Below are 11,628 nucleotides of genomic sequence, written 5' to 3' on the forward strand. Positions count from 1 at the left end.
AATCTATATATTATATATATATATAGTATAACTTAATATAGAATTTAATTACATTTAAATTAATTTCAATTAAATATTAATAAAATATTATTATTCCCAATCAACATAGACATCTTGTAAAACTGTAATCTTTTATAATCTTTATAATCTTTGTAATCTTTTATTTTTTTATTTTCAGTAATTTTGTAATGTGCTTGTCATTTATTAGTTTTTTTAATATTGCTATTTAGGTTTAATTTATTTTTATTTCAGTTATTATTTTTCAAGAAAACACACTAATTGTTTCTTGATCCTGGTTTCTTTTGTGTTGCAGCTTAACTTTGTGAGGTTCTACTTGCCGCTTCTTGCCGCTGAAAATCACGAGCGGATCGTTTACCTGGATGATGATGTCATAGTGCAAGGTGAAATCCATTATTATGTGTGTAAGCCTCTGAAATGGACACTAACCTTACACTTGTACTCGTGTTGCACTGATACAAAAGCTATCATCAAGTTGATCATGCAAGCATGATCTCATATGTCAAGTGCATGAAATGAAACCACTACACTGCTCTATTCACTGTGATAATGAATGATTTTTGTTACATCTGACTTACAGGAGATATACAGGAACTGTATAACATAAAGCTGAAAGCAGGACACGCTGCTGCGTTCGCCTCAAGACTGTGATCTGCCCCCCATACATGAGATGGTGCGCAGTGTGGGGATGCAGGTGGGTATTTCTGGATGTATGTGTTAGTATTTTGAATATGGTTTACGTATATCGCTTTAGTTACTGTTACATGGATTGATTTCTCTCTTTCATTTCATTAAAACACAATTGCCTCTCACAGACAACCTATATGGGATTTCTGGACTACCGTAAAGAGGAAGTGAGAGAGTTGGGCATTAGCCCAAGTGATTGCTCCTTTAATCCAGGTTTTTGTGGCAGACCTTGGTGAATGTAAAAAGCAAAAAGTAACTAAACAGCTTGAGAAAAGGATGGCTAAGAATGTCACGTGATAGATATATTGGTTCATTTCGAGCTTTTATGATATCAAATTAGTTCAGCAGCAACAGATTTCTTTGTTTCCATGTTGATGTAGGGAGAATCTGTACAGCAGTGCCATGGCAGGCGGTGTGGCCACGCCTCCAATGCTTATCGTCTTTCATGATAAATACACAACCATTGATCCACTGTGGTGCGTCAGACACCTGGGTAACTGATTTTCTAACTTTTTTCTGCCAGATCTCACTGAATACTTATTTGAGATGGTGATTCTTTTTTTTATATTATTTGAAGCGTTCGATTTACAAAAATATTAAGCAGCACAACCATTTTCCGCATTTATAAAAAGTTTTTTGAGCAGCAAATCAGCACATTAGAATGATTTCTGGAGGATCCTGTGACACTGAAGACTGGAGTAATGATGCTGAAAATTCAGCTTTGCGTCACAGGAATAAATTACATTTTAAAATATCTTAAATCAAAAACATTCCCAATATTTTAAAGTCAATTTAATGTTTCCTAATCCTGTAAATAATCCTGTTAACAATGTTAACTACAAACCAAACATCTCAGATTGAGTCCTTAGACCCCATGAGTGGAAGGTCAGCTCTCCTCTTGTACATCTTCACAAGGTGTCTCATGGGAAATAAAGTTTTGTTCATTTGTTTTGTGAATTGAAATTTGCTGTAAAGCAAATCAACAAACTAAACGTTCTCTTCTTGTGTTCTATGAAGGATGGAGTCCTGATACCCGTTATCCCAGATCCTTTCTGAAAGACGCACGCTTGCTGCACTGGAATGGCCGTTTTAAGCCCTGGAACTATCCCCCTGCGTCCATCTGGACCTCTGGGAGAAATGGTTTATCCCAGACCCCACAGGAAAATGCACCCTGGTACGACTATGAACAATATTTAAATTTAAACCATCACTTTGACTTGATACAAATCAATCCAAGAACTGAGGCTACTAAACAAAAAAAAGAAAGAAATAAACACCTGAAATGGAATCCTGTTATTTTGAGGAGAGTTTGTAAAATGAGTAAAACAAGGAGACACAAGGTAAAAGATTGCAATTGCACACAAGGTCCTTTTCAGGAAACATTTAATGGTTCAGTGGACAGGAGTCAGCACTCCACAACTGGGTCAGTTAAATATTAACAAATTTACAATTATGGAGGAATGTAAAAAAAAGAAATCTCAAACACAAACGTAGCGCCTTAAAAAAAAAAACAGCTCCTATCCCCCTAACCCACCCAGCACAGAGAAAAGATAACCAGCTGAGATCGCCATCTTCACTCTGCATCACAGTCCGACAACCCGTCCCTCCCAGATTTAAACTTTACAACTCGTCTTTGCCTGTGGTATCCTGAAACAAAGAGAAATCCATGTGTTAACACACATTAAGATATAAGGAACTTTCAAAATGGCAGTTCAGCCGTAACTTCTTGCCCTCGTGTTGTTTCAAACCTCTTAAATTCTCCTTTTGCATTTCATGAAAGAAACATGGGTTTGGAACAACTTGAGGGCGAGTAAGTGACAGTTTCCACACTCACGGTTTCATCTTCTTCCTCCTCATCTGCCTGGACCTCCTCCTCATCCTCTGCTTCTTCTGTCGGTTCTTCTGGTTCCTCCTCTTGCTCTTCCTCTACCTGTGGACACAGCAACAGGATATTGAGCCATGCTTCATTCAAGCATCTTTTTCATATTACCAGCACTCGACTGTGTGTGTGTACCTGTTCTTCAAGATCTACGTTCATGCTGAGCCGCAACATGCGCTCTATTCTGTCTCCATAAGCTTTGGTGTCTGTGAGTTGGTAGCCGGATCGCAGTGTGGCAGTTTCAAAGAGCACCACGGCTAAATCCGCAGCTGTCTGATCCTCACCATCTTCCTACGACACAAAGCACAATATATCAGACACTGAACTCTTTTAACAGCAAAATCTGAAAATAAATTAACTTGATCGGAGTTATGCTTGACTTACTTTAACTCTCCTCAACATCTCCTTGATGAGAGGATGTTTGGGGTTGATTTCTAATGTCTTCTTTTGACTTGCATAATAACTAGAAAGAGAGGGAAAAAAAAAGTTTCACTTCGTTTTTATGACCATAGTTTGCATAATATTATTAGCCATTGTAGCAGGTTCAAGTTGGTATTCTATTGACAGCAGACAACTGGCCTTTTTTGCTAGCAACATTTTGCATATTTCTCTTATGTGACAAAACCCTAAAGGTGTTTTTATAGGTTGCCAGGTTGTTCCTTTGCAGTTACTAAGGTGACTGGCACTAGAATTTGCATATGCACGAACGTATTTAAGACTTGTTTAAAGGACGTACTTTGTGGAAATGTCTTTTCCTGTCTGGTAAGCCTGGGCTTTCATGATTCGTTCCATGTTGCCAGACCATCCGTACTGACTTGCAACCAGAGCGCAGGGAGACTTGGTCAGCCTCTGAGACAAAACGGCCTTCTCGATCTGAAACATGATACAAGGACGAACTTTTTTAAATTTATCTACCACTTCTAAAAGGTCAGTCACTTTATAATATGAAATACAATACAATAAAATTACAGAAAACAATCATACGTTGTCCTTCAGGGCCTTCTCTTTCATCCAGGTGGTGAGGGGTTCGAAGTCTTTCTCCAAAGTTTCCCTCTTCTCCTTGGCCTTGTCGCTCTCGTCGAACTTCACGCCTTCCTTAGCCACATTCTGGAAGCGTTTTCCGTCAAACTCAGGCAGAGCCTGAATGCAGTACTCGTCCACTGGCTCAGTCAGGTAGACGACCTCATATCCTTTCTTAAGAAGCTTTTCCACGAATGGAGAAGACTCAGCCTAAAACCAGAAAGATTACATGTTAATAAAGGAAATAGAGAAATAGGGTATCTCAGTAAGCACAGTTTAAAGTAAAAACATTTATGCACCTCCTTCCTGCTGGTTCCAGCCATGAAGTAGATCTTGTCTTGCTTCTCCTTCATCCTCTCCACGTACTGCTCCAGACTAGACAGTGTGGTGTCACTGTGGGAGGTCTGGAAGCGGAGCAGCTTGGCCAGGCGGGTTCTGTTGGAGTGATCCTCAATCACTCCCAGCTTGATGTTGGTGCCGAACTCCTTCCAGAACTTGTCATTGTACTGTTCCTCGGCAATCTTCTTGATCATGTCCAGGGTCTTGCGCACCAGCTTCTTACGGATGACCTGAAGAACGGAGGTATCAGCGTTAGTGTTGAAAGTAATTCGTAGTTCAGCAAGTTCATGGCATCATATAAACATACATAAACCATCAATCGATGTTACTTTGATCTGTAACACGATGAGCTCACCTTGAGCAGTTTGTGTTGCTGCAGAGTCTCTCTGGACACATTCAGTGGCAAATCGTCAGAGTCCACCTGAGAGATGAGATCAAACACTGAGTCACCAAACATTCATTATAGTGATGCAGCAAAATAAATTATTGGCCAAAACTGATAAACTATCCAATTTTATTCTATTCAATTAATAGGTCATTAAATGCAATCTGTACATTAAAAAAAAAAAAAAAAAAATCACTATTTAGTATTTATATAAAATTCTCCGCATCGCAGAAATCATAGGGCCATAATTATAATGTGTTCTTTTGTCGCGTCACACCACGACGCTTGTGTCCAGTGTAGACACGGTGTGAGTTTTTATAATGGCTTAGACATAGTCCTGCTTGTTTTTAATGTTTTTATTAAATATCTGTATTGATCATATCATTTAGTATTTATATAAAATTGTATTTATTAATATTTTCAATTGGCTTTTATTTTTCAGTTTAACAAAACTACAGTTATGAACAATTTTGTGCTTTCACCATTTATTATACACATTTTATTTAAATTTAGCTTTCATTCACTTAGACCGACAGAAACACTTACAACGCCTTTGATGAAGTTGAGGTACTTGGGCATCATGTCATGGAAGTCATCGGTGATGAAGACTCTACGCACAAACAGCTGAAAACCAAATTGGGCACAGTTAATAACTCAAATACAACAGAGAATGTTTTCTTTTCCGACTTAAAGATGATCAAAATTACTTTGATGAAGTCATTCTTCTTGGTGCCATACTCATCGAAAAGGCCTCTGGGTGCAGATGCAGGGATGAAGAGGATGGACTTGAAGGTGACCTCTCCTTCAGCGGTGAAGTGAATGTGACCTATGGGCTCATCAGAGTCCTGAAAATTAAAAATGATTCCACTTGAACTGATCCAAGAAGCCACAGAGGATCATACGGAGTTGATCGTGTGTAAAGCACAGGTTGACTCACCCTGGAGAAGGTCTTGTAGAAGGCTTTGTATTCGTCCACCTCCACTTCCTTTGCAGGCCTCTGCCAGATGGGTTTAATGTCATTCATCAGCTCCCAGTCCCACACGGTCTTCTCCACCTGAAAAAGAGAGAAGAATTGTTCATCGAGAAACATTTAGTAGCCTCTACTGATGTTTACTTGCATATTTGCAGCTAAATACAGTACCTTCTTAGTCTTCGGTTTGTCCTTGTCTTCATCCTCTTCCTCAACCTCAGCTTCATCTTCAGTGGCTTCTTCCTTCTCTGCCTCAGCCTCCTCCTCTTCAATGGGCTCCTCTACAGTCTCAGTCTGGAAATGAGACAAATCGATGAGTTCATCACATCTTCCAGCTAGTTAAGCTATTGGTAAACTCTAAACTAGAAGGTCTAGGGGCCTTTGGTGGACAGTCTGACCTTGCTGCTCCATACGTAGATCGGGAAGTTGATGAATTGAGAGTACTTCCTCACAAGGTTCTTAATGGTCTCCAGCTCAAGGTAGTCTGAAGCTTCCTCTTTCATCACCAGTCTGATGAAACAAGACTACTTTAATAACATGTAACAATGTACACATTTATGCGACTTTTTAAGTTCAACTGCTTACGTAATGGTGGTGCCTCTGCCCAGAGTGTCTCTACGAGGGTCCTCGATGATGGAAAACTCGTTGGAATCGGATTCCCAGATGTGCTGGGTGTCGTTGTTGTGCTTGGAGGTGACGATGACCTTATCAGCCACAAGGAAGGCAGAGTAGAAGCCCACACCAAACTGACCAATCAGCTCAGAGGTGGATTGATCCTCATCCTGCATCTCAGTCATCTTGTTGAGGAACTCGCTGGTTCCGGATTTGGCGATGGTACCGAGGTTCTTCACCAGTTCTTCTTTGGTCATGCCAATGCCCGTGTCAGTGATGTGAAGCATGTTCTTTTCTTTGTCGGACTGGTGAGGACAGACAAAAGATACAGAACTAAATATTGCATAACCTTGATACTAGTAGTAAAACTATTTACTACAGAAACCAAGAACTAAAAATGTGTTTGCATAGCTAAACAAGGTGTTGAGTATCAAAATTAAGATATGAAAATGAAGGAAGGAAATGCTCCTCAATTTATTTCTCTGTTTCAGTAAACAGGGTTGATCAGTAATGGTGGGTTTCAGGACTAATTTTTAACACACCTTGATTTTAATAGTAAGCTCTTCATTTCCAGCAAGAGCATCTTCATTGGTGAGGGACAACAACCGGATCTTATCCAAGGCATCGGAAGCATTAGAGATCAGCTCTCGAAGGAAGATCTTTAGGATGAAAAATGAAGAATTAGGACGCGTTGATCTTGTGTATAATTTGTAAAAACATGATGAACGGCATAAGTTCTAATAACTCACCTCCTTATTCTTATACAAGGAATTGATGATCAGTTTCATCATCCTGTTCACTTCCGCCTGGAACGCATGCTTTTCTGCCTTTTCCCGGATTTCTTTTATTTGCGAGGCGTTCAAACCATCTAGCTGAATGGCTTCCTCCTCCCTGTTGGAGAAAAGATGGAATCATGGAAAAGTGCAAAGGATGTTTGTTACATGTTCATTCCTCTAGGGACTTATTGCTATTTACCCTTGGGTATTGTGGAACAAGACACAAATGCATCAGCCAGATGGCCAACCCCCTTTGGGGATCACTTGTGGTTTATGTGAGGAGCTAAAAGTGAATACATCTAAATGTAACCTCTTAAGAGATAAACAAATGCGTTTTCATAAGCTAAAAGTAGCAGCCAGGATTAGTTTTGAGGTTTTATTTACCCCAATTTAAGATCTGAGTCTAAATGAAGGGTCACAAAGTGTGAGGAACCTTTCTCTAAAATGAATGAAGTTCGAATCAGTCAAGTGCAAGTTCAAGTCCATACAGACCTCTGAACAACCTCGTCATCTGTGCGGGATCGGTCTCTGCTCTTCCCAAGGTCCTCTTCTACTGTGCCATCAATGTCAACGTCGTCATCAGCTTTCACAGATGCTGCAATTATCCACAATTAATGTGAATGCGACGTTGGTGATAAAGCACTTTAAAGCCAGACAGAATCTATGGTGTTACTCAATAACTTAATGATATAACACACAGCACCAAAATACAACTTTTATTTGGATCACAAGTGTTTCATAACTTAATTCCTAAGTATATTTGCTCAGCAAAGACCCTATTGTGCCCAGCAAGGCTGTTTGTACGCGAATATGCACTGCATGTGAAGTTAAATTTAATTAGAATTGCCCAGGTTAGGCTCTCCACATCTGAAACGTGCAAATGCACTTGATTTGTGTGCAAATGCACTTTTTTGATCCAGTAGATCTCAGCTAGACAGTTAAAGGCCTTGATGTGACAATTAAAGATGTTTCAAGATCCTTGGTTAAATTCTTCTCTAAATGTGCAATTAATATGAATTGTTATTTTATTTCACTCTTGCATGACTATTTTCCATTAAAAAAAATCGTACATTACTAATACGATTACATAATTTCAATGCAATTCACCGTTTTAAGACTCCATATAACTGTATATGAATAAATTGTATATTATAATACGAAGGCCATTTCAATCTTAAGGAAACTTCCAGAAGCACATGCGATAAAAAAAATCGTACATTACTAATACGATTACATAATTTCAATGCAATTCACCGTTTTAAGACACCATATAACTGTATATGAATAAATTGTATATTATAATACGAAGGCCATTTCAATCTTAAGGAAACTTCCAGAAGCACATGCGAGTCAAATCCACTCTCCATGTTTTATGTCCTGTTCTGAATCATCCATCCATTTAGGAAGCGTTAACATATATACACAAAGTATTATTATTAAAAAAACTGAAAATATAAAACTAATGCTAAACGTTACATAGCAAAAAGAGGAAGCACACAAAGACAGCAGCATTACTGCAAACACTCACTGAAGCTTTGTCAAGTTCAAAGGCATCAAACTGCATAACGCGGTGCATTTCATGGCCATTTAATAAAACGTACTCACCGAATGCCAAAAGTGCACAGAGGAGACCGATAATCCACGGTCGCCTCATTGTTTTTGAAAAAAAAAAAGATTTATTAATGAGACTCAATAGCAGATTAACGCCTTGAGCAGTCGCAGTAACCTCCACGCCTCGATTAACTCTTGCAGCGTATAGAAATGGAGTGAGAAGTCGGCTTTATAAACTCCAGCGCTCTAGGGCTGAACTCAGCCGGTATGAGCCAATCACAGCACCCCACGCACAACACCGCACCAATCAGAGAGCGAGCCGCAGCAGCTGCCCTCCAATCACCGCCTTACATGTCCGATTTTACACGGTCCAATCGTGGCTCGCATTGATTGGCTCGACGGGATGCCAATTCATAGAGGGAGCGTTCTAAGGCGATTTCGTCATAGACTGACAGCTGATCTGGGGACGGTGTGAGTTTTGTTTACTGCTTTGAACGGGTTGAGGGAAACGGAACTAGGTGATTCAGAATCAGATTTAATTTAGGGTTACGGTTACCTTAGCAACCAGTTGTTGACATGGGTGAAAGGCCACAAGAAAGTCACGATAGAATTGAGATTTTTCTGTTTTACTTATTTTATGTTGACTAAAACTTATTTTATGTTGACGAATATATATATATTTTTGCATTTATTTTTATTTTTCTCTATTGCATGTAACTATTTCTGAAAATTTCACACACTAAAAATGCAAGGAATAAATATCAGAGAAAAAAATATGGGAGAAACTTCTGACAGCTTATACCCGGGGTTTCCTTTTTGGCCTTATCTGTGTTATGTTCCAGGTGATCTTCAAGAAGAGTTGATTTACTTGAAAGCAAAGGTGTTTCCCCACCTAGACACACTTTGCCAGGCAAAGGGAACCTGTTTCAGACCTGTGGACTTGCAGCGAAGCAAACAAGAAAGAACAAGAAGAGATGATGAAAATAATCAAAGGCTTGATCTTTTTGACCAACAGTTGAAAATCAGTTTGGATCTTATTGACCGCTCATCCTTTTTCATTTGTCTTCTTGGACACAGCTACGGACAGTGTCTGCCAGCCGAAAATGGTTCTCAATCTGATATCGGACCATGTTCTTTGTCTGAGGTGGCTAGGAACTTGCATGTTGCTGCAGAGGCTGGTTACCCTTGGGTTATGGAGGATGAGTATCGCACCAGTAGCCTTACAGAGCTGGAGATCACCAAGGCAGCCTTCATTGACAACAACAGAAGCTGCTTCTTTTATTTTAAAGACTGCACCCCACAGGACACAGAGGACGACAGCAGTAGTGAAATGTGCAATTTCTTGAACATGCTGTCCACTCAAAGCCAAAGTGAGAGACAGAGAATGAGAGATCTAAAAAAAAGGATCATAAATCATTGTCTTCCTGTCAGGTCTGAGTTTACAAGTCACAGTGTCTTGAAACACAAATGCAGATTTATATGAAATACTAGCCCATTTGTGTATTATTTGTGTATATATATTGGGTATTTTAAATGCAACCTTTTCCCACCATCCTTTTTCCCCCACTGTGTGACAGATTCTTCAAAAACCTGCATGAACTTGAGGAGATGATAAAGGTGGACTGGGAAGGAGTCATATGTACATTTCATGAGGACCCAAAACATCCCATCTCTGGTAAGACTACACTTCTGGACCAGTTCTCAAAGATTTTTGTTACCTTTTAAAAGGCCACATTTTGGACTTTAATCAAATTCTTAACCAATTCTAAATTGTATTTTATTTTATTCAAATTTTTAATACTTTATCTATTTATATTGATTATATGTAAAAGAATATGAGCATATATGATGCATATGTGACCCTGGACCACAAAACCAGTCATAAGGGTCAATTTTTCGAAACTGAGATTTATACATCACCTGAAAGCTGAGTAAATAAGCTTTCCATTGATGTATGGTTTGTTAGGATAGGACAATATTCTATATGAGATACAACTATTTGAGAATCTGGAATCTGAGGGTGCAAAAAAATCAAAATACTGAGAAAATCGCCTTTAAAGTTGTCCAAATGAAGTTCTTAGCAATGCATAAGCATATTACTAATCAAAAATTAAGTTTTGATAAATGTACGGTAGGGAAATTTACAAAATATCTTCATGGAACATGATCTTTACTTAATATCCTAATGATTTTTGGCATAAAAGAAAAATCTATAATTTTGACCCATACAATGTGTTTTTGGCTATTGCTACAAATATACCCCAGCGACTTAAGACTGGTTTTGTTGTCCAGGGTCACCAGGGTCACAATTGTTCAAAATTACTATTATTACTTATGATAGTCAACCTGACACTTCAATGATAGGTATGATAGGTATGATTTGTTATTTGGCTTTGGGTTTTCTCAAACCAAAAAACAGAATATGAGGGTTCAAGTAAGATACATTTATGATTTTTGACTTGATTTGTTGTAGGATGGCAGGATTCATTCGATCTGCATTACCATGAGAGGCATGCGCGTACATTGTGTGACTGGTTTGTGCCCTCGGCACCCACCACAGAAATACTGAACGCACTAAACAAATTTCTGCATCCTGTAACCCATAATGCAAAATCTGAGATGCACTCAAGAAATCCAGGAGCTCATTTCACATGGTAAGAACATAAAAACCAAACTAGGCAAACAGTGTTTGATTAACATATATTGTGTTATGGGTCAAATTTGTGTGTGCTTTCAGTGATCTTGACCAGAACGACTCAGAGAAGTCTATTTTACTAGTATGCGGTGAAAGGGGTTGTGGGAAGTCCACTCTGGCAGCATGGTGGCTGCGGTCCTTCTGCAGACAGAATCCTGATGTTCCAGTCATCTCTCACTTCTGTGGGACCAGCACATCCAGCACTGATGTCAGGTCTATGCTCAGACAGTGTACTGCTCAACTTCGAAGAGCACATTACAGTAAATTGCCTCATTTTCCAGCAAAAATATGTTTATGATTCTTGGGAGTTTGAATAATTGTCTATATAATTACCAGAACAATCTAATTTCAAGCTATTATTGCAAATGCTCTTTGTTAGTTTATGAAAAAAAAAGTTAGATAAATGTAAAGATTATCCACTTAAAATTAGAAATTGGATTGTACACATAAATATTATAATTTTAATGTAAATGTATTAAATTTTTAGTAAAAATCAATTAGAAGAAAACTGAACTACTGTCTTGACCAGACAAGAAGAAATAAATTAAAAATATCAAAATATCAAATATAAAAAGTAAACATTTAGAACATTTTGTACAAATATTTGAATAAAAATATTGTGTATATATATATATATAGATACTGTATATATATATATATATATATATAAATAATTTGTAATAATATTTTAGACCA

General features: G+C 38.3%; 2 protein-coding genes and 1 pseudogene across 2 annotated transcripts in view; 2 read left to right on the forward strand and 1 right to left on the reverse strand.

The window, feature by feature from the left end:
- The window catches only part of LOC107743943 (glycosyltransferase 8 domain-containing protein 2-like), a 3,262-nt pseudogene extending 1,263 nt beyond the window's left edge, over positions 1-1,999 (forward strand).
- A 71-nt stretch (positions 2,000-2,070) lies between these two features.
- On the reverse strand, positions 2,071-8,451 carry LOC107743417 (endoplasmin-like). Its single transcript, XM_016556642.1, has 18 exons — positions 8,292-8,451; positions 7,179-7,281; positions 6,660-6,801; positions 6,453-6,569; positions 5,884-6,215; positions 5,697-5,808; positions 5,470-5,592; positions 5,266-5,382; positions 5,036-5,173; positions 4,875-4,952; positions 4,299-4,364; positions 3,904-4,173; positions 3,569-3,814; positions 3,321-3,457; positions 2,969-3,047; positions 2,720-2,875; positions 2,540-2,635; positions 2,071-2,352 (listed from the first exon to the last, which is right to left on the reverse strand). The coding sequence occupies exons 1-18, from the start codon at positions 8,338-8,340 to the stop codon at positions 2,326-2,328; spliced, it is 2,388 nt and encodes a 795-aa protein (XP_016412128.1). The 5' UTR covers positions 8,341-8,451; the 3' UTR covers positions 2,071-2,325.
- A 561-nt stretch (positions 8,452-9,012) lies between these two features.
- The window catches only part of LOC107743954 (tetratricopeptide repeat protein 41-like), a 10,051-nt gene continuing 7,435 nt past the window's right edge, over positions 9,013-11,628 (forward strand). The window contains exons 1-4 of the mRNA XM_016557416.1: positions 9,013-9,668; positions 9,815-9,912; positions 10,711-10,891; positions 10,975-11,192. Of these exons, the coding sequence (XP_016412902.1) occupies positions 9,013-9,668; positions 9,815-9,912; positions 10,711-10,891; positions 10,975-11,192 (1,153 nt within the window). The remainder of the gene's footprint in view (positions 9,669-9,814; positions 9,913-10,710; positions 10,892-10,974; positions 11,193-11,628) is intronic.

The sequence above is a fragment of the Sinocyclocheilus rhinocerous genome, unplaced genomic scaffold (genome assembly GCF_001515625.1).
Source record: "Sinocyclocheilus rhinocerous isolate Xijiao unplaced genomic scaffold, SAMN03320098_v1.1 scaffold551, whole genome shotgun sequence".
Taxonomy (NCBI): Eukaryota; Metazoa; Chordata; class Actinopteri; order Cypriniformes; family Cyprinidae; genus Sinocyclocheilus; species Sinocyclocheilus rhinocerous.